Source organism: Lynx rufus, unplaced genomic scaffold (genome assembly GCF_022079265.1).
Source record: "Lynx rufus isolate CCGP_SWC_20201006 ecotype Redwood Valley unplaced genomic scaffold, mLynRuf1.p SCAF_9, whole genome shotgun sequence".
Classification (NCBI taxonomy): domain Eukaryota; kingdom Metazoa; phylum Chordata; class Mammalia; order Carnivora; family Felidae; genus Lynx; species Lynx rufus.
Window position 1 is genome coordinate 33,737,012 of NW_025814897.1, and position 20,914 is coordinate 33,757,925.

Genomic DNA, 20,914 nt, shown 5'->3' on the forward strand with positions numbered 1-20,914 from the left:
ATGTGACCATTAAAAACATTTTAGAGATAATTCATTCCAAAAGACCAGACGAATGCTGTATTTTCTGTCAGGAAGGAGATGGATATTTATTGTACACATAGGTGTCAAGGGGGCAGCAAGTCAACTTAAGATGATGTTTGCCTTTGCAGAGTATAATTTATGACATGTAGGTGGTGAAGGGCAATATAGAGTTCTAAGGAAGTACACTGAAATTAAAGTTTACTGTTAACCACTGGAGAAAAAGAGGTGGGCATATCTATTCTGAATTTTATGGATTTGCTATATCAAATGAGTACATAATTAGAAAAAGAAATTAACTGCTTCAATTTCATGGTAACTTGAAGATGAGTGCTAGGGTTGGGAGGAAATTGAAGCATCTAGATGCATTTGCAGAAACAAGAAGAAAAAGATCTGAAAACAAATAAAATGAAATAATTATTTTAAAGGAAATAATTTTATGATGTCTAGGTAAGTGAATCCAGAAAAAAAAAATTATACTAAAGCAAGCAATCATGGTTAATTCAACTTGCTTTCAAAGTGATTAGCGCATGCTAAATTGAATTCTGATTCTCCAAAATTCTTACCTGCTTCATTTGTACGGATCATTCGAGATGGGGTGCTTGGATCTCCAGTCCCAATTGGATTGGTAGCCACCACTCTAAATTCATATTCCACCCAGGGGTTAAGGTCCACTGCCATGGCTGACTCCATGTCACCTGTTATGATTTCTGGGACTATGGAGAGGAAAGAGATTTCATGGCATTAGGAGGACTCAGAAACAGTTACAAATGGTGATCAAGGATATCACAGGTATAACAGAATCAGTAAACTGATGCATAATTCCTTATTACACAAGGTAATGGTGTCATCTCTGGTCTCATTAGTAAAATGAAAATCAATCTTTAGGAAGTAAGCACTTGTCCATATCAAAGATTGTTGTAGTTAATTAGAATTCTTTCATTTCATCTTTATACATAAATTGCTGTAACATAACTTGCCATTATCTACACTAAAAATCATTTTGTCAACCTCTCAGCCTCAAATAAGAGGCTTACTAGTGCTATAATTTAAGCAAATAGTTCTTAAATTTCTAGGGAAATTTCTTGAGCAGTTTGTGTCTCTCAGTTCTGGCAAGCATGCTTAGCCACTTGGCAGTTCAAAGCTGAAAACCCCTCTAATTTAAAAACAGGTTTGTGGAATCTAAGCAGAAGCTCTGCACTCTTCTTGGAATGATTTTTGTGCTAAAGTTTGATTTTATTAAAACACAAAATTGTCAATACAATTATCGTGGAGTAAAATACTTTTTACTTAGTATATATGCTATATTTGGGACTGCTTTTCTTGTTCATTCAGCTCTGCTGTCTAGGAAATATTTCGGGAAGAACATTTGTCACAGGTGTGGAAATAGGGAAATAGGAGAAACTTTCTTAGGATATGCAAAGATCCTCTGGATTTATGTCAATACTGGATTTCTGTGTAAGCGTGTTAAGATGGGGGAGGCTCTTGATTTGATGACTGTTCAATTTTACTATGACAATATGGAATTTGGATTTTACATGAAAATATCTTTTGAAATGTGTCAAGAGAATGTTAAAAAATAATCAGTTCTGTGAAAGATGAATGATCAGAGCATTGGCAGTGTGGGCTGCCTGACAAACGTCATATTACTGCAAAGCTGAATTTTTTTGAGGCAGTGAAATGAAGACCTGGAGAAAAGTCTGCCTGACTGCACTGGCAGCTGAGCAACATCCTTGGAGTCTAAAACATAGGGGAAAAAAGGCCACTGCTCAGTTCATAGCTTGGTGAAATGCTGGCTGCCAAATATAACATGGGAAGATTTCTCCAGACACTTAGCCCTCCCTATCTCCTAGCCTACACTGTATCATCAATACTTGCTTTGATCCATCAAAGACTTACCTCACTGTTTCATTTACTTCTGTTTACGTCAGTCACCTCAAGCAACTCTAGACATCTAAGTCATCCCTCATCCTTTTTATTCTAATCCCCATAGAATTCTGCACATATCCATTTCTGCCCTAGTTCCCCTCCTTCTCTACTCTGTGAAATCTGTTTACTGTGGTCTGGAATTCATAATCCTTTATTAGCAAAATCTCCTGTATATCATTTTCCTTCCTGAACATCCTTCCAACTTTTACTTTAATATAATCCTGAATCCCCAGTAAGGACATTTTATGCCTCTGAAGGGATGGCTCTCTTAAGATATAGTAGACAAGAGTAACCAGTCCACCTTGGTTGTGTACACCCTCTCCTTTGTCTCCAATGGATTTTTTCCATTAGCATATAAGCATGAAGGTATTTTCCCCACCAAAACCCTGCAAAAACAAAACAAAATTCTCTCAAAACTTCCTCTCTTTCTAGCCTTCATCCAGTTTCTACTTCTTGAGAGCTGTTTGTGCTATTATTTGCTGTCTCTAATTATTTTCCTTTTTACTCACTCTAAACATAAAGATGGGAAGAAGATATCCTACCTTTAAGCTCTTACCTCCAGCTTTCTCCCATAACCGCTCCTGTCAAGATTGTCAATGGTCTTTATTACTAACCCTATTGTCAGGTCTCTGTTCCTCATCTTTCTTGAGCTAACATCATTCTTTGACACATTCTTTTTTCTTTGAAATACTTTTTAAAACATAACTTCTGTTTTTTCATCTTTTAGATTTACCCAGTTCTACTAACTCCTTGGTGATCTTATCTAGTTTTATGGTTTTAAATACCTTCTGTGTGCTATGACGCCAATTATTTTCACCATGAGCCTCTTCCCTAGACTCCAAACTCATTTGTCCAATGGCCTAATGGACATTTCTATTTGGATAGGGTTCTCAACCTTAAATTCCACCTCCTATTTCTGAAGTATTCCCTATTCAGTGAATGATAATTGTATTCTTATGGGTGTTGTAGCCAAGATCTTGGAGTTATCCTGGATTCCTTTCTTTTCTCCTTGTCTCACTTTAACTCATAGGCAAATTATAAAATTGCTGATATCAAAATATGATTTCTTCACTTCCTTTTGCAACAAAACTTCTTAAAAGTTTTGTCTATGTTTTCTTTCATTCTTTCTTTTTTTAATGAATTAACATACAGTGATATATTAGATTCAGGTGTACAATATAATGATTCAAAAATTCTATGCATTACTCAGTGCTCATCAAGAGAAATGTGCTGTTGATTCCCTTTATCTTTTTACCCTTTCCCCCACCTACTTCCTTTCTGACAACCACCAGTTTGTTCTCAGTATTTAAGAGTCTCTGTTTTTTTGTTTGTTTGTTTGTACCTTCTTTCTGTTTGTTTTTGTTTCTTAAATTCCACATATAAGTGAAATCATATGGTATTTGTCTTTCTCTGACTGACTTCACTTAGCATTATACTCTCTAGGTCCATCCATATTGTGGCAAATAACAAGATATCATTCTTTTTATGGCTTTTTAACATTCCATTATATACATGTAGCATATCTTCTTTATCCATTCATCTATCAACAGACGCTTGGGTTGTTTCCAAAAAAAGTTGCTTCCATAAAAAAGTGCTACAATAAATATAAGAGTGGGTATATCTTTTTAAATTAGTGTTTCCTTTTTCTTTGGGTAAATACCCAATAGTGGAATGACTCATTCATATGGTAATTCTATTTTTAATTTTTTGAGGAACCTCATACTGTTTTCCATAGTGGCTGCACCAATTTGCATTCCTATCAACCGTGTCCAAAGCTTCATTTTCTCTACATTGTTGCCAACATTTATTATTTTTTATCTTGTTGATACTAGCCATTTTTACTAGTGTATATCTCACTGTGGTTTTAATTTGTATTTCCCTGATGATTAGTGATATTGAGCATCTTTGCATGTGTCTTTTGGCCATCTGTATGCCTTCTTTGCAAAAATGTATATTCAGGCCCTCTGCTCATTTTTAAATCAGATTATTTGTTTTTGTTTTTGTTTTTTTTGGTGTTGCATTTATATATATTGGATATTTACTCCTTATCAGATATATTATTTGCTAATATATTCCCCCATTCAGTAAGTTGCCTTTTTGTTTTATTAATGTTTAATTCACTGTGTAAAAGCTTTTTATTTTGGTGTAATCCTAATAGTTTAATTTTGCTATTATTTCCCTTTCCATAGGAGACATATCTAGAAAAATGTTGCTATGGCTGATATAAAAGGAATTACTGCCTATGCTTTCTTTTAGGAATTTAATGGTTTCAGGTCTTACACTTAGGTCTTTAAACTATTTTGAGTTTATTCTTGTGTATGGTGTAAGAATGTGGTCCAGTTTTAATTCTGTTGCATGTAGCTGTCCAGTTTTCCCAACACCATTTACTGAAGAGGGTATCTTTTCCCTATTGTATATTCTTGTCTCCTTTGTTGTAGATTAATTGACTATATATGCATGGGTTTATTTTGGGGGTCCTTATACTGTTCTATTGATCTATGTGTCTACTTCTTTGCTAGTACCATGCTGTTTTGATTACTACAGCTTTGTAGTATATCTTGAAATCTGGGAATGTGATACCTCCAGCTTTGTTCTTTTTTTTTTTTTTTCAATATTGCTTTGGTTATTCAGGGTCTTTTATTGTTCCATACAAATTTTAGTATTTCTGTGAAAAAATGCTATTGGCATTTTAATAGGGATTACTTGAAGTCTGTAGATTGCTTTGGATACAATGGACATTTAAACAATATTGGTTCTTCCAATCTATCAACATGGAATATCTTTTCATTTGTTTGTGTCATCTTTAATTTCTTTCATCAGCGTTATAGTTTTCAAAGTGCCAGTCTTTCACTTCCTTGCATAACTTTAGACTAGGTATTTCATTATTTTTGGTGCAACTATAAGTGGAATTGTTATTTTTAAATTTTTCTTTCCTCTACTTCATTACTATTATATAGAAATGCAACAGATTTCTGTATATTAATTTTGTGTCCTCTGACTTTACTGAATTAATTTATCAGTTCTAGTAGTTTTTTGTGGAGTCTTTAGGGTAGTATCTATATAGTATCACGTCATCTACAAATAGTGAGCTTTACTTCTTTCCTACCAATTTGGTGGCCTTTTATTAATTTTTCTTGTCTGATTTCTGTGGCTAGGAATTCCAGTGTTATTTTAAATAAAAGTAGTGAAAGAGGACATCCTTGTCTTGGGTTCTGATCTTAGAGGAAAGGCTCTCAGTTTTCACCATTGAGCTATGGGGTTTTCATGCATGGCCTTTATTATGTTGTCAGATATGTTCCTTCAATACTTACTTTGTTAAGTTTTTTTTATCATGAATGGATGTAGTTCTTTGTCAAATGCTTTTTCTGCACCTATTGAGATGATCATAAGATTTTTATCCTTTGTCTTGTTAATGTGGTATATCACACTGCTTGATTTGCAAATACTGAAACACGGTGCATCCCACTTATTGTGGCAAATGACCTCCTATTTTGAACCGATTTTTGTGAGACTTTAGTCTTTATTATTTTACTAAAATTGCTATTGTCAAGGTAACCAATGACCTCCATGTTGCTAAGATCAATGATAAATTCTCAATCTTCATCACACTTCACGTGTCAGTAGCATTTGACACAGTTGATTACTTCCTTTTCCTTAATGAATTTTATTCTTTTGTCTTCCAGGATATCACATTGTCTTGGTTTTCCTTTTAACTAAATGGTTAGTTTTCTTTTGTATCCTTTGTCTTTTTCCTCTTTTCTACAACTTCTTACTATTGAAATGCTCCAGGGCTCAATTTTCCTACTTTTTTCTTCTTTATTTTGTGTTCATATACTTTACATGACATGCAATCTTATGTTTATAAAAGAAATTTATATGCCAATAACTTTCCAGTTTATATCTTTATTCTAAACCTCTCTCTCAAACTGAATCCTCATGTATCTAATTGCCTATGCTTAGGGGCTCTATATCCACACATACAGGGGCCCTATAACCACAGTGAACCCCTGTATTCACTGGGGGTTAAGGCTTCAACATATAAACTTTGGAGGAGTCACAATTCAATCCACATCAGGCTGGTATCAATTTTAAATAAAATGATCAGGATAAGTCTCATTGAGACGACACAGTTGAGTGAAGTTTTAAAGGAAATGTGGATTTAGTTATGCCGATATCTAGGGGAAAGCATGTCAGGTAAAAGGCACAACTAGTGTAAAGGTATTAGAAGCATTATATGTAAGAACATTAGAATATTGGTGAGTCAGGAGCAAAGTGAGCTCTGGGGAAAATGGTAAAGATGAATGGAGAATGATAGAAGATGATAGGACCAAGTCACATAGGAGTTGGGTTTTCATTCTGAAAGAAATGGAGAGACACTGGAAGACTGATATTCTAAGTCTTATCTTTAATACATTAGTTCAGACTATGTTGAGAATAGGAAGGGGGCGCCTGGGTGGCTCAGTTGGTTAAGTGTCTGACTTCGACTCAGGTCATGATCTCATGGTTCAATGGTTCGTGGGTTTGAGCCCCACATCGGGCTCTGTGCTGACAGCTCAGAGGCTTGAGCCTGTTTCGGATTCTGTGTCCCCCTCTCTCTCTGCCCTTCTCCTGCTCACACTTTGTCTCTGTCTCTCAAAAATAAATAAACATTGAAAAAAATTTAAAGAACCTTTAAAAAAATAGGAAGTAATTATACTTAAATGAGGTAACAAGGATGGGGCTGTTATCTGGAAGAATTAGTGTACTTATAAGAAGAGATTCCAGAGCACTCACTTCCTTTTTTCTCTTCCATGTGAGGACACAGTGAGAAGGCTGCAGCTGCAAGCCAGGAGGAGAGTTCTCACCAAGAATTAAATCAAATTGGCCGGCACCTAGATCTTAGAATTCCCAGGCTTTAGAAATGTGAGAAGAAAAAGTTCTGTTATTTAAACCACCAAGTTTATGGTCTTTTGTTATGGTAGCCTCAGCAGACAAATACACTGCCTATACCATAATACTTCTGATCCTCCTTACAATATTTCTTTAATTTTTTTGTTCACTAACTTCTTTGTGTTGTTTCGTTTTTATTTTTTATTTAAATTTTAGTTAGTTAACATATAGTGCAATATTGGTTTCAGGAGTTGAATTCAGTGATTTATCACTTACATGCAACAACCAGTGTCATCACAAGTGCCCTCCTTAGTACCCATCACCTCTCTAGTCCATCCCCCACCCACCTCCCTCCATCAACCGTCAATTTCTTCTCTATCAAGAGTCTCTTGTGCTTTGTTTCCCTCTCTTCTTTTCATCGCCACTTCCCATATATTCATCAGTTTTGTTTCTTAAATTCCACATATGAGTAAAATCATCTGGTATTTGTTTTTCTCTGACTTATTTTGCTTAGCATAATACACTTTAGCTCTATCCACGTTGTTGTAAATGGCAAGATTTCATTCTTTTTGTTGGCTGAATAATCATCCATTGTATATATACCATATCTTCTTTATTCATTTATCAGTCAATGGATTTTTGGGCTCTCGCCATAGTTTGGTTATTGTTGATAATGCCGCCATAAACATTGGGGGTGAATGTATCCCTTCATATATGTATGTTTGTATCTTTGGGGTAAATACCTAATAGTGCAGTTGCTGGATCCTTGGGTGGTTCTATTTTTAGTGTTTTGAGGAACCTCCATACTATTCTCCATAGTGGTTGCACCAGTTAGTATTCCCACCAGCAGTGCAAGAGAGTTCCCCTTTCTCCACATCCTCACCAACAACTGTTGTTTCTTAAGTTGTTCATTTAAGCCATTCTGATGGGTGTCAGGTGGTACTTCATCATGCTTTTCATTTGTATTTCCCTGATGATGAGTGATGTTGAGCATCTTTCCATGTGTCTTTTAGCTATATGGATGTCTTCTTTGGAAAATGGTCTATTCATGTCTTCTGCCCCTTTCTTAACTGGGTTGTTTTTGGGTGATGAGATTGACAAGTTCTTTATAGATTTTTGAATACTAAACCTTTATCAGATTTGTTGTTTACAAATATCTTCTCCCATTCTGTAGGTTGACTTTTAGTTTTATTGATTGTTTCCTTGGCTGCACAGAACCTTTTTATCTTGATAAAGTGCCAATAGTTCTTGTTAGCTTTTGTTTCCCTTGTCTTTGGTGATGTGACTGGTGAAGTTGCTGTGGCCTAGGTCAAAGAGGTTTCTGCCTGTGTTCTTCTCTTGGATTTTGATGGTTTCCTGTCTCACATTTAGGTCTTCAATCCACTTTGTATTTTTGTGTGTGGTGTAAGAAAGTGGTCCAGTTTCATTCTTCTGCATGTCGCTGTCCAGTGTTCCCAACATCATTTGTTGAAGGGACTGTCTTTTGTCCATTGGATATTCTTTCCTGCCTTGTTGAAGATCATTTCACCATACAGTTGTGGGTCCATTTCTGGGTTTTCTATTCCGTTCCATGGTTCCATGTGTCTGTTTTTGTGCCAATACCATACTGTCTTGATGACTATAGATTTGTACTTGTTTATTATGTTCCCTCTTTATTGTTTGTCCTCACCCATGAGAATACAATATCCGCAAGGATAGGGCCTAGAATACTACCTGGAAGGTGTTTGACAAATTTATATTGAATGAAAGAGGAGTTCAAAATGCCAAGTGTGATAAAAATTACATTTAATTTCAGTTTTAACCTTGATGTAATTATTTCAGGCTTTACATTAAAAAAGAAAACGAATATAAACTATAAAAATCCTTCTTCCCAAAGGTACATATATTTATGTTTTCTTAGAAATAACTATAGGTTTTATTTTTTTTTCAATATATGAAATTTATTGTCAAAATGGTTTCCATACAACACCCAGTGCTCATCCCAAAAGGTGCCCTCCTCAATACCCATCACCCACCCTCCCTTCCCTCCCACCCCCCATCAACCCTCAGTTTGTTCTCACTTTTTAAGAGTCTCTTATGCTTTGGCTCTCTCTCCCACTCTAACCTCTTTTTTTTTTCTTTTTTTTTCCCTTCCCCTCCCCCATGGGTTTCTGTTAAGTCTCTCAGGATCCACATAAGAGTGAAACCATATGGTATCTGTCTTTCTCTGTATGGCTTATTTCACTTAGCATCACACTCTCCAGTTCCATCCACGTTGCTACAAAGGGCCATATTTCGTTCTTTCTCATTGCCCTGTAGTACTCCATTGTGTATATAAAACACAATTTCTTTATCCATTCATCAGTTGGTGGACATTTAGGCTCTTTCCATCATTTGGCTATTGTTGAGAGTGCTGCTATAAACATTGGTGTACAATGGCCCCTATGCATCAGTACTCCTGTATCCCTTGGGTAAATTCCTAGCAGTGCTATTGCTGGGTCATAGGGTAGGTATATTTTTAATTTTCTGAGGAACCTCCACACTGCTTTCCAGAGCGGCTGCACCAATTTGCATTCCCACCAACAGTACAAGAGGGTTCCCGTTTCTCCACATCCTCTCCAGCATCTATAGTCTCCTAATTTGTTCATTTTAGCCACTCTGACTGGCGTGAGGTGATATCTGAGTGTGGTTTTGATTTGTATTTCCCTGATAAGGAGCGACGTTGAGCATCTTTTCATGTGCCTGTTGGCCATCCAGATGTCTTCTTTAGAGAAGTGTCTATTCATGTTTTCTGCCCATTTCTTCACTGGGTTATTTGTTTTTCGGGTGTGGAGTTTGGTGAGCTCTTTATAGATTTTGGATACTAGCCCTTTGTCCAATATGTCATTTGCAAATATCTTTTCCCATTCCGTTGGTTGCCTTTTAGTTTTGTTGGTTGTTTCCTTTGCTGTGCAGAAGCTTTTTATCTTCATAAAGTCCCAGTAGTTCATTTTTGCTTTTAATTCCCTTGCCTTTGGGGATGTGTCGAGTAAGAGATTGCTACGGCTGAGGTCAGAGAGGTCTTTTCCTGCTTTCTCCTCTAGGGTTTTGATGGTTTCCTGTCTCACATTCAGGTCCTTTCTCCATTTTGAGTTTATTTTTGTGAATGGTGTGAGAAAGTGGTCTAGTTTCAACCTTCTGCATGTTGCTGTCCAGTTCTCCCAGCACCATTTGTTAAAGAGACTGTCTTTTTCCCATTGAATGTTCTTTCCTGCTTTGTCAAAGATGAGTTGGCCATATGTTTGTGGGTCTAGTTTTGGGGTTTCTATTCAATGCCCTTGGTCTATGTGTCTGTTTTTGTGCCAATACCACGGTGTCTTGATGATTACAGCTTTGTAGTAGAGGCTAAAGTCTGGGATTGTGATGCCTCGTGCTTTGGTCTTCTTCAAAATTACTTTGGCTATTCGGGGCCTTTTGTGTTTCCATATGAATTTTAAGATTGCTTGTTCTAGTTTCGAGAAGAATGCTGGTGCAATTTTGATTGGGATTGCATTGAATGTGTAGATAGCTTTGGGTAGTATTGACATTTTGACAATATTTATTTTTCCAATCCATGAGCAGGGAATGTCTTTCCATTTCTTTAAATCTTCTTCAATTTCCTTCATAAGCTTTCTATAGTTTTCAGCATACAGATCTTTTACATCTTTGGTTAGATTTATTCCTAGGTATTTCATGCTGCTTGGTGCAATTGTGAATGGGATCAGTTTCTTTATTTGTCTTTCGGTGGATTCATTGTTAGTGTATAAGAATACAACTGATTTCTGTACATTGATTTTGTATCCTGCAACTTTGCTGAATTCATGTATCAGTTCAGCAGACTTTTGGTGGAGTCTATCGGATTTTCCATGTATAGTACCATGTCATCTGCAAAAAGCGAAAGCTTGACTTCATCTTTGCCAATTTTGATGCCTTTGATTTCCTTTTGTTGTCTGATTGCTGATGCTAGCACTTCCAACACTATGTTAAACAAGAGTGGTGAGAGTGGGCATCCCTGTCATGTTCCTGATCTCAGAGAAAAAGCTCTCAGTTTTTCCCCATTGAGGATGATGTTAGCTGTGGGCTTTTCATAAATGGCTTTTATGATGTCTAAGTATGTTCCTTCTATCCTGACTTTCTCAAGGGTTTTTATTAAGAGGGGTGCTGGATTTGTCAAAGGCCTTTTCTGCATCGATTGACAGGATCATATGGTTCTTCTCTTTTCTCTTAATGTGATGTATCACGTTGATTGATTTGCGAATGTTGAACCAGCCCTGTCTCCCAGGAATGAATCCCACTTGGTCATGGTGAATAATTCTTTTTATATGCTGTTGAATTCGATTTGCTAGTATCTTATTGAGAATTTTTGCATCCATATTCATCAGGGGTATTGGCCTGTAGTTCTCTTTTTTTACTGGTCTCTCTCTGGTTTAGGAATCAAAGTCATACTGGCTTCATAGAATGAGTCTGGAATTTTTCCTTCCCTTTCTATTTCTTGGAATAGCTTGAGAAGGATAGGTATTATCTCTGCTTTAAACGTCTGGTAGAACTCCCCTGGGAAGCCATCTGGTCCTGGACTCTTATTTGTTGGGAGATTTTTGATAACGGATTCAATTTCTTCACTGGTCATGGTCTGTTCAAGCTTTCTATTTCCTCCTGATTGAGTTCTGGAAGAGTGTGGGTGTTTAGATATTTGTCCATTTCTTCCAGGTTGTCCAATTTGTTGGCATATAATTTTTCATAGTATTCCCTGGTAATTGTTTGTATCTCTGAGGGATTGGTTGTCATAATTCCACTTTCATTCATGATTTTATCCATTTGGGTCATCTCCCTTTTCTTTTTGAGAAGCCTGGTAGAGGTTTGTCAATTTTGTTTATTTTTTCAAAAAACCAACTCTTGGTTTCGTTGATCTGCTCTACAGTTTTTTTTAGATTCTATATTGTTTATTTCTGCTCTGATCTTTATTATTTCTCTTCTTCTGCTGGGTTTAGGCTGCCTTTGCTGTTCTGCTTCCATTTCCTTTAGGTGTGCTGTTAGATTTTGTATTGGGATTTTTCTTGTTTCTTGAGATAGGCCTGGATTGCAATGTATTTTCCTCTCAGGACTGCCTTCGCTGCATCCCAAAGCGTTTGGATTGTTGTATTTTCATTTTCGTTTGTTTCCATATATTTTTTAATGTCTTCTCTAATTGCCTGGTTGACCCACTCATTCTTTAGTAGGGTGTTCTTTAACCTCCATGCTTTTGGAGGTTTTCCAGACTTTTTTCTGTGGTTGATTTCAAGCTTCACAGCATTGTGGTCTGAAAGTATGCATGGTATGATCTCAATTCTTGTATACTTATGAAGGGCTGTTTTGTGACCCAGTATATGATCTATCTTGGAGAATGTTCCATGTGCACTCGAGAAGAAAGTATATTCTGTTGCTTTGGGATGCAGAGTTCTAAATATATCTGTCAAGTCCATCTGATCCAATGTATCCTTCAGGGCCCTTGTTTCTTTATTGACTGTGTGTTTAGATGATCTAACCATTTCTGTAAGTGGAGTGTTAAAGTCCCCTGCAATTACCACATTCTTAGCAATAAGGTAGCTTATGTTTATGAGTAATTGTTTTATATATTTGGGGTCTCCCGTTTTTGGTGCATAGACATTTATAACTGTTAGCTCTTCCTGATGGATAGACCCTGTAATGAGTATATAATGCCCTTCTTCATCTCTTGTTACAGCCTTTAATTTAAAGTCCAGTTTGATATAAGTATGGCTACTCCAGCTTTCTTTTGGCTTCCAGTAGCATGATAAATAGTTCTCCATCCCCTCACTCTCAATCTAAAGGTGTCCTCAGGTCTAAAATGAGTCTCTTGCAGACAGCAAATAGATGGGTCTTGTTTTTTTATCCATTCTGATACCCTATGTCTTTTGGTTGGCGCATTTAGTCCGTTTACATTCAGTGTTATTATAGAAAGATACGTGTTTAGAGTCATTGTGATGTTTGTATATTTTATGCTTGTAGCGATGTCTCTGGTACTTTGTCTCACAGGATTCCCCTTAGGATCTCTTGTAGGGCTGGTTTAGTGGTGACAAATTCCTTCAGTTTTTGTTGTTTGGGAAGACCTTTATCTCTCCTATTCTAAATGACAGACTTGCTGGATAAAGGATTCTGGGCTGCATATTTTTTCTGTTCATCACATTGAAGATCTCCTGCCATGTCTTTCTGGCCTGCCAAGTTTCAAAAGAAAGATCAGTCACGAGTCTTATAGGTCTCCCTTTATATGTGAGGGCACGTTTATCCCTTGCTGCTTTCAGAATTTTCTCTTTATCCTTGTGTTTTGCCAGTTTCACTATGATGTGTGGTGCAGAAGATCGATTCAAGTTACGTCTGAAGGGAGTTCTCTGTGCCTCTTTGATTTCAATGACTTTTCCTTCCCCAGTTGAGGGAAGTTCTCAGCTATTATTGGTTCAAGTACACCTTCAGCACCTTTCCCTATCTCTTCCTCCTCTGGGATACCAATTATGCGTATATTATTTCTTTTTAGTGTATCACTTAGTTCTCTAATTTTCCCCTCATACTCCTGGATTTTTTAATCTCTCTTTTTCACAGCTTCCCCTTTTTCCATAATTTTATCTTCTAGTTCACCTATTCTCTCCTCCGCCTCTTCAATCCAAGCTGTGGTCGTTTCCATTTTATTTTGCAGCTCGTTTATAGCGTTTTTTAGCTCCTCCTGACTGTTCCTTAGTCCCTTGATCTCTGTAGCAAGAGATTCTCTGTTGTCCTCTATCCTGTTTTCAAGCCCAGCAATTAATTTTATGACTATTATTCTAAATTCACTTTCTGTTATATCATTTAAATCCTTTTTGATCAGTTCATTAGCTGTTGTTAGTTCCTGGAGATTCTTTTGAGGGGAATTCTTCTGTTTGGTCATTTTGGATAGTCCCTGGAGTGGTTCGGAACTGCAGGGCACTTCCCCTGTGCTGTGGTGTATAACTGGAGTTGGTGGGCGGGGCCACAGTCAGACCTGATGTCACAGTCAGAGTGGTGTGTGCCTTCTCTTCCCCTCTCCTAGGGCCCGGATTCACTGTGGGGTGGCGGCCCATCTGGGCTACTTGCACACTGCCAGGCTTGTGGTGCTGGGGATCTGGCATATTAGCTGGGGTGGGTAGGCAAGGTGCACGGGGGCAGGAGGGGCAGGCTTAGCTTGCTTCTCCTTAGGTGATCCACTTCAGGAGGGGCCCTGTGGCAGCGGGAGGTAGTCAGACCTGCTGCCGGAGGGGTGGCTTCTCAGAAGCACAGCTTTGGTTGTTTGCGCGGAGCAAGCAAGTTCCCTGGCAGGAACCGGTTCCCTTTGGGATTTTGGCTGGGTGATGGGCGAGGGAGATGGCGCTGGTGAGCCCCTTTGTTCCCCGCCAAACTGAGCTCTGTTCTCCCGGGCTCAGCAACTCTCCCTCCCTTTGTCCTCCAGCCTTCCCGCTTTCCTAGCAGAGCTGTTAACTTATGACCTCCCAGATGCTAAGTCCCGCTTGCTGTCGGAACACACTCCGTCCGGCCCCTCCGCTTTTGCAAGGCAGACTCAGGGGCTCTGCTTGGCAGACGGGCCGCCCCTCTGCCCCGGTTCCCTCCTGCCAGTCCATGGAGCGTGCACTGCCTCGCTGCCCTTCTTACCCTGTTCCGTGGGCCTCTCTTCTGCGCTTGGCTCCGGAGTCTCTGTTATGCTAATCCTCTGGCAATTTTCTGGGGTATTTAGGCAGGTGTAGGTGGAATCTAAGTGATCAGCAGGACGCGCGGTGAGCCCAGTGTCCTCCTATGCCGCCATCTTCTGACTATAGGTTTTAAAGTCTCTCCCTCACCCTATATTCTAAATCTAATCCCTCTTTAAAAATTAAATAAAAATATTTATAAATTCTAATTTTTTGCTACTTGTAAGTAGTATATACTGAAGATATTAATATTTTTGATGAAATAACATTTTATGAAATAAATTAAAAACAAACTTTTATAAAATTAGGATTTTGTTTTCAAGTGCAATATTGTGGAGATAAAAGATAGTGGTGAATGTATGCTAAAATAAATATTTTTAAAACCTTGAAGGTACTTGTTATAAAGATTTTTTTTTTCTGGAAGTATGGGAACAAGATATTTTCAAAGAGAATATCTGCTTCAGTGAGAATACAGTGATTAAAAATGATTAAAAAGTGACTAAAAATAGTGAAGAACCCCATATTGATTCAGGGAGAGAAGCTTGTTAAAATGACTTTGTTTGTAAAAGAATTACATCCTAGAATTTAATTACATAATTTAGTAAGGTAAATAAGTCTGTCTTGTTGACAAATTTAATCAACCAATCAATCAGTGGAAAATATATGTAGATAGAAAACATATCCACTGAAAGAATAGTTAAGAAACATGTGTGAATTAAGTAAACAATGACCAATACATTCTATGATTATAGGTGATTTTGTTATTCCTAAGAGGACACAATAAAATAGTAAACTGAATAATACTATTCAATAACATAAAGAAAAAAATCAGGTTTCCACATCAAAAACCATTTATTTTAACAGAAAAGGGGTCTGCAAATGAAATTGTCTATTTCCTATGGCTATTTTCATACTTCCTTCAAAGTGAATGAATTGGTCACATTCACAGTCACATTTTAGTCTGATTGTTGAACAGGCAATATTAATAAGTTAATTTTAAGTATCATTAGTTAGAATGTCCATATGCATGCAACTCATCACTTGGCAAAAATAAGTAATTCACTATTTTGTGTATAAAGAATCTTAGGTAATTTTTAAATATTCACTTATTAACTACATTAACTTTATCAGAGAATTCAAATGCCAGATCCATTTCTTCTTTCTAATAGATATTTCTGCATTAGAGTTTACTCTACTGAAGTTAATTTAGATGAAAGGCAACTATCAAAACAAAAGGTCCACTGGCCTTTTGGGTTCACTGGGAACTAATGTGGTTCCAAAGGGACTTCTTTCCTTATTATAGGCATGAAAAAAAGTTGTGGTCAGATTTAGCTGGGGACTAAAACCATTTAAAATTGTACTTTAGAGCAGGTAAAAGTTGAGTACTCCTCCTGGGCATGCTTGCCTTGAGGATGGCATGGAGAAATGGAGAAATGAGTGACCTCATTAGATAAGGAGTCATCTTGCTAGAATCTTATTACTTATCTATTACTCTAAATAATTACTCTAGAAAATTATCTATTAGACTCTATTACTTACAGTCTTATCAAGAGCAAATAAAATTGATCATTTATAGAAATATATGTCTGAGAAATATGTATTTCCTTATAATTATAGTACAAACATAAATTTCTTAATGAGTACTTGCTGAACTGAATTTTAAAAGAACTCTCAACTTAAAAATGTTCCAGTGCTCAAGTTAAATTAGAAATATTACAATGCAACTTTATAGGAGAGACTTTTCAAACAAGTAACCCCCCAAAATAACATTTAGTCCAAATGCCTAAGCCCTACACACGCATGCACATGCAACACACACACACACACACACACACACACACACACACAATCTCTCTTTCATTTTCCCTTTGCCAAAAAATTCTACATTTTATATATGTATCTATATATGCACATACATACACTTTTATTCTTTCTATCTATCAAACAACAAAAATAAAAGCAGGTGAATCAAGATGTGAGAAATTAAGATACGAGTGACTAGGAAACTGGTTGTAATAGGAGGAAGATTAGATGTCCTGGATTGCCATGTCATGTGTTAAGGTAAGAAGGACAAAAACATGGGCATGGAATGAACAAGAAAACATTTGTATGTATTGCAATGTGCTCATAAGGAAAATGTCCCACAAAGTATGGGCAGTGTGGCAAGAGTGGTCATGTAGCATAGCTACAGGAGGGAAAATGCACATGGTGAGTGCACAACACCAGACCTAAGGTGAATCCATTTCCTGGCTGCAAAGCAAAAAGTTTGGGCTGTCACACAAATGAAAACATAAAGCACTGTGGCAGAGGTTATAAGTTTTCTTGAATAAACCTGTTCATGTGGCTTGACTTTGTGATTTTTCCAGAATTATCTGTTGAACCTAGAGATTCCCCAAATTTATTTTTTTTGTTTATTTATTTATTTATTTATTTAGAGAGATACATAGACAGCATGAGCTGGGGAGCAGCAGAGAGAGAGAGAGGGAGAGAGAGAGAGGGAGAATCCCAAGCAGACTCATTGTCAGCACAGAGCCCAATGCGGGGCTCAAACTCACAAAACCATGAGAACGTGACTTGAACTGAACCGAGAGATGCTTAACTGACTGATCCACCCAGGGACCCCAAGTCCCACAGTTTCTTGAATCTATAGAGCTATCACAGGGTTGACATGGAGCCAGAAGTGAAGCTAATACCCATCATTATATATGTTACAAATTAATATGTATATATGTATAATACATTATAATGATAAAATAAATTCTATAATTTAATGTAGGAAACTAATATTTAAAAAAAGCTAATAGTATTTTGCATACAGATGAGTATACTTCCTCTCTCCCAAATTGTACATTTTTATACAAAAATAAATTTCTGTTTAAACTTAATTTATTTAAGCAGCAAAATGGACCACTCGACTTCTGTAACATTCTGGTTAACTGAGTTTTATGGTTACTGCACTCAGAAATTTTACTTTTATATTTTACTTCTAAACAGAGTAAATTTTATATTTATATATAAAATAAAACAAAATCACAAATCCTTACTCAGGATGGGCAACTACTTCTGAAGATTGTATTTTATATATATTACATACTTTTAAATACTAATATTCTATATAAGTTTCTAATAACTATCAAGTGATTGTAATTTCCCTTATGCCTGCAGACTGCCACATTTGGAGAGATAGGAGTGTGGTTACAACATTAAAAGCAAACTATCAGGGAAGAAAGTGACTTTAAAAATAGGGCAATTATTACACAAGCATGTTTAAAGTAAACATTAAAATGCCACATTATTTTAAATAATGTAATTTTATGTTAGATTTTCCTTTTGGAAACGAAACACATATAAAATAAAAGGAAATAAAACAGGTGTGTGACTATAAAGAGGTAGCACAAGGAACTAGAATAATGGAAAAATTCTATATCTGATTGTCTTGGTGGTTTGAGTCTATAAAATAATATCTCATAAAATTTTATGGGACTGCACACAGAAAATTTGTATATAAAAACTGGTGAAATATGAATAGTCTGTAGCTCAGTTAATAACATTGTACCAATGTTAATTTTCTGATTTGAGAATTGTACCATTGTTATGTAAAATGTTATAATTAGGGAGACCTGAGGAATGGGTCCATAGGACATCTTTGTACTATTTCTACAATTTCCATTTGAACCTAAAGTTATTTCAATAAACAAACAAATATAAATGATATGGTTTCTTCTTGGGAATTGAGAGAAGAAAGCAAGGTAGCTTTATAAAAGGAGGCAAACAATGGTTAGTATTGTAATAAATAACAGTTGCCAGAATCCAAAATGATCCTATTGAGATTGCTAGCAAATACAGTTTATGACATAGGAAGCTACTCAGGTTGCCTCTGATGTTGTCTTAGAGACTCTTACTTGTTTTTACTGTTTGCCAGCCCAGCGAAAATGGGCTGCGAGCCTGCAGGTTGTAGGAGGAGATTGGACTGTGGTTGTCAGATGCAGGACTCCAGGAGAGTGTGGCTGTGCTTTCCGTGATGTCTTCAACAATCACTATCCCTGGTGGGCCTGGGGGACCTAGAGACAAAAGGGAATGGATAAATTTAAGTACAAGCCATGAAGAGGAGCTGTTGGAAAATGTATTTCCAATAAAGATCCAATCAAACTATCTAACCATCCTGATGAAATACATATTTAGTAATGAAAATTGACAGTAAAGAGAAAAGAGATGCAGTTTCCATGATTTCTACGGTAACTGAATTATAGATTTGACTTTTTTGCCTAACATTTTGTGCTTGGAAGAAACTACCTATTAGCATTATATTGTACAGGAAAAGAAACAAAAAGAGAAACACACACAAGAATATGAATGTCAATATCAACTATGACTGTTGAAATATATCACAGTTTACAGAGGCAGCAATAGAGTGAAAGGCAATCAGAAACCTTTATTCTGAAAGGTATCAGAAACAAAAATGATCCCATTGTTACTAAAGCTCTATAGGTGTATGGGCCTAATTTTTACATTCTGGAAACCTGCAGTGTACACATACTGTGATGTAACTCTCAGGTAGCTTAAACTTTAACAAGGGAGATATAAAAAGCTCTGAAATGATAGTTTAGGCCAGAGAAGGGTATACCCTAGAAGTTAGGCATGGAAAATTTTTGTGAGGGGTTAAAAAGGAAGGTGTGATCTGGTGGTGGTGGTGATGATGATGATGATGATGATGATGATTTTGAGCAAGGGTGGGAAAGTGGTGAATCAGAGAAGATTATTTTCCTTATGATCATGAAAAATTGGCATAGAATAGTGATAATCTATGTGCCCATAGACTCTACCTTCAAGAAACAACTGTGATATTAAGGAGGAAATATATCTTTTGTACTATCACTTCTAAAATAGTGTTATCTAATAACATTTAAAGATCTGTAGAGTGTTTATAAACACTCTATTTATTTTATTGGTTTATTTTAGTGGCTGAAAAGCATGCTACGTTTTTTATTAATATCTTTCTATTCCCTCATATGGACAATTCAGGCTGTAAGGATGTTTTATTTTCAATGAAAAAAAATAAAAACCTCTCTTAAGTATTTTAAGATATTTTCTGAATTAGTCCTACAGTACCATTCTGGTTTCACTTGATTCCCTAGTCCACCTTGATGTCATTGTCATTCACACCAGACATCTTTGATGACAAACCAAATTTACAAATTCTTAAATATGAATGGGATCTTTTAACTACTTTCTTTGGCTCTGGTCCTGGATTTCTAGTCTAACTTTGCTGAATCAGATTTGGTGACTACAACATCTGATCAGGAGGGCCTGACCTAGTCTGTAAGGAGCTAAGAAATAGTGGAGGGATGGAGAAATGGAGGCAGTTAGTAAAGACCTCTGGGTAGAGAATTTTGAGGAAGGAACAAGGAGATGGAAAAAGAATTTTAAAAGCCTCATGAAGCAAATGACATTTTCAGGAAACAAGAAGTGAAAATGTTTATCAATTGATTCCATTCAGATTTAAGAATTTATAATTTGGTTTTGTTTATCATCAAAGATGCCAATGGTGTGAATAGCCATGGTGTCAAGGTTGGCTAGGGAGTCAAGTAAAGCCAGAAAGGTGCTGATAGACTAGAATAAAAGAAAGGAATCAAGGAAATCACATTATTATGATGGAAAGATATAAGAATTGGAATTTGTGAAGAGAAAATTCCAGTAGGATACTTTAGAATGAGAATTTGTGTTTATCTGGAGGGGAGTGGGGAATATGGTTATTAGGCTGACAAGGTCAGCCTTATGTAAGAAGGACTTATGGAAGAATATGTTTGATGTGTCATCTGTATGACTGTGCAAAGCATTAAAACAGTGGCTAAAGATGAGATGAGGTAAATAAATGAGGTCCAGGTGCTGATGAAGAAGATGTGTAACAAGTTGTTAGTCTGGTGACACGAATATAGAAGAGCAACTATAATGATGATAACATAATAATGATAAGAATATTAACTGTAATAATATTACTAATAGCTACCATATCCACATGTCACTGTATTAAGGCCCTGTACTAAGTATTTTTCAAACATTAACTTGTTCATTTATTTCTATGTCACTTTGAGATTGGCATTATTCTTATTTCATAGAGGTTATAATGAAATCTCAGACATTGATTAGTCAATAAATAAATAAGTTTCTTAGTCAATAAATCTTATTATATGTTAGGTGTTATGGTAGGCAGTGTGTATCAGAAAATCCATTCTTATGAGGAGAAGTTTTTTCTCAAGTCATTCTGTTAGTGAATGGCACAGCTAAGATATGAATTTGGATCTGATTTTAATGCCTTATTTGTTCAAATAAGCAAGGAGTACACAGATCCTTTCTCCTTTCACTGTTAATATAGAAAGTAGTTTTAACTGAAGGAAGGGAAGACAGAGAAAAAGTGT

The 20,914-nt window shown here is 36.4% G+C and overlaps 1 protein-coding gene across 1 annotated transcript in view; it reads right to left on the bottom strand.

The window, feature by feature from the left end:
* Positions 1 to 20,914, bottom strand: part of CNTN5 (contactin 5) — a 535,125-nt gene that overhangs the window by 70,421 nt on the left and 443,790 nt on the right. Inside the window, exons 15-16 of the mRNA XM_047071958.1 lie at positions 18,401 to 18,559; positions 585 to 734 (exon numbers count right to left, since the gene is read on the bottom strand). Coding sequence (XP_046927914.1) covers positions 585 to 734; positions 18,401 to 18,559 — 309 coding nt within the window. The remainder of the gene's footprint in view (positions 1 to 584; positions 735 to 18,400; positions 18,560 to 20,914) is intronic.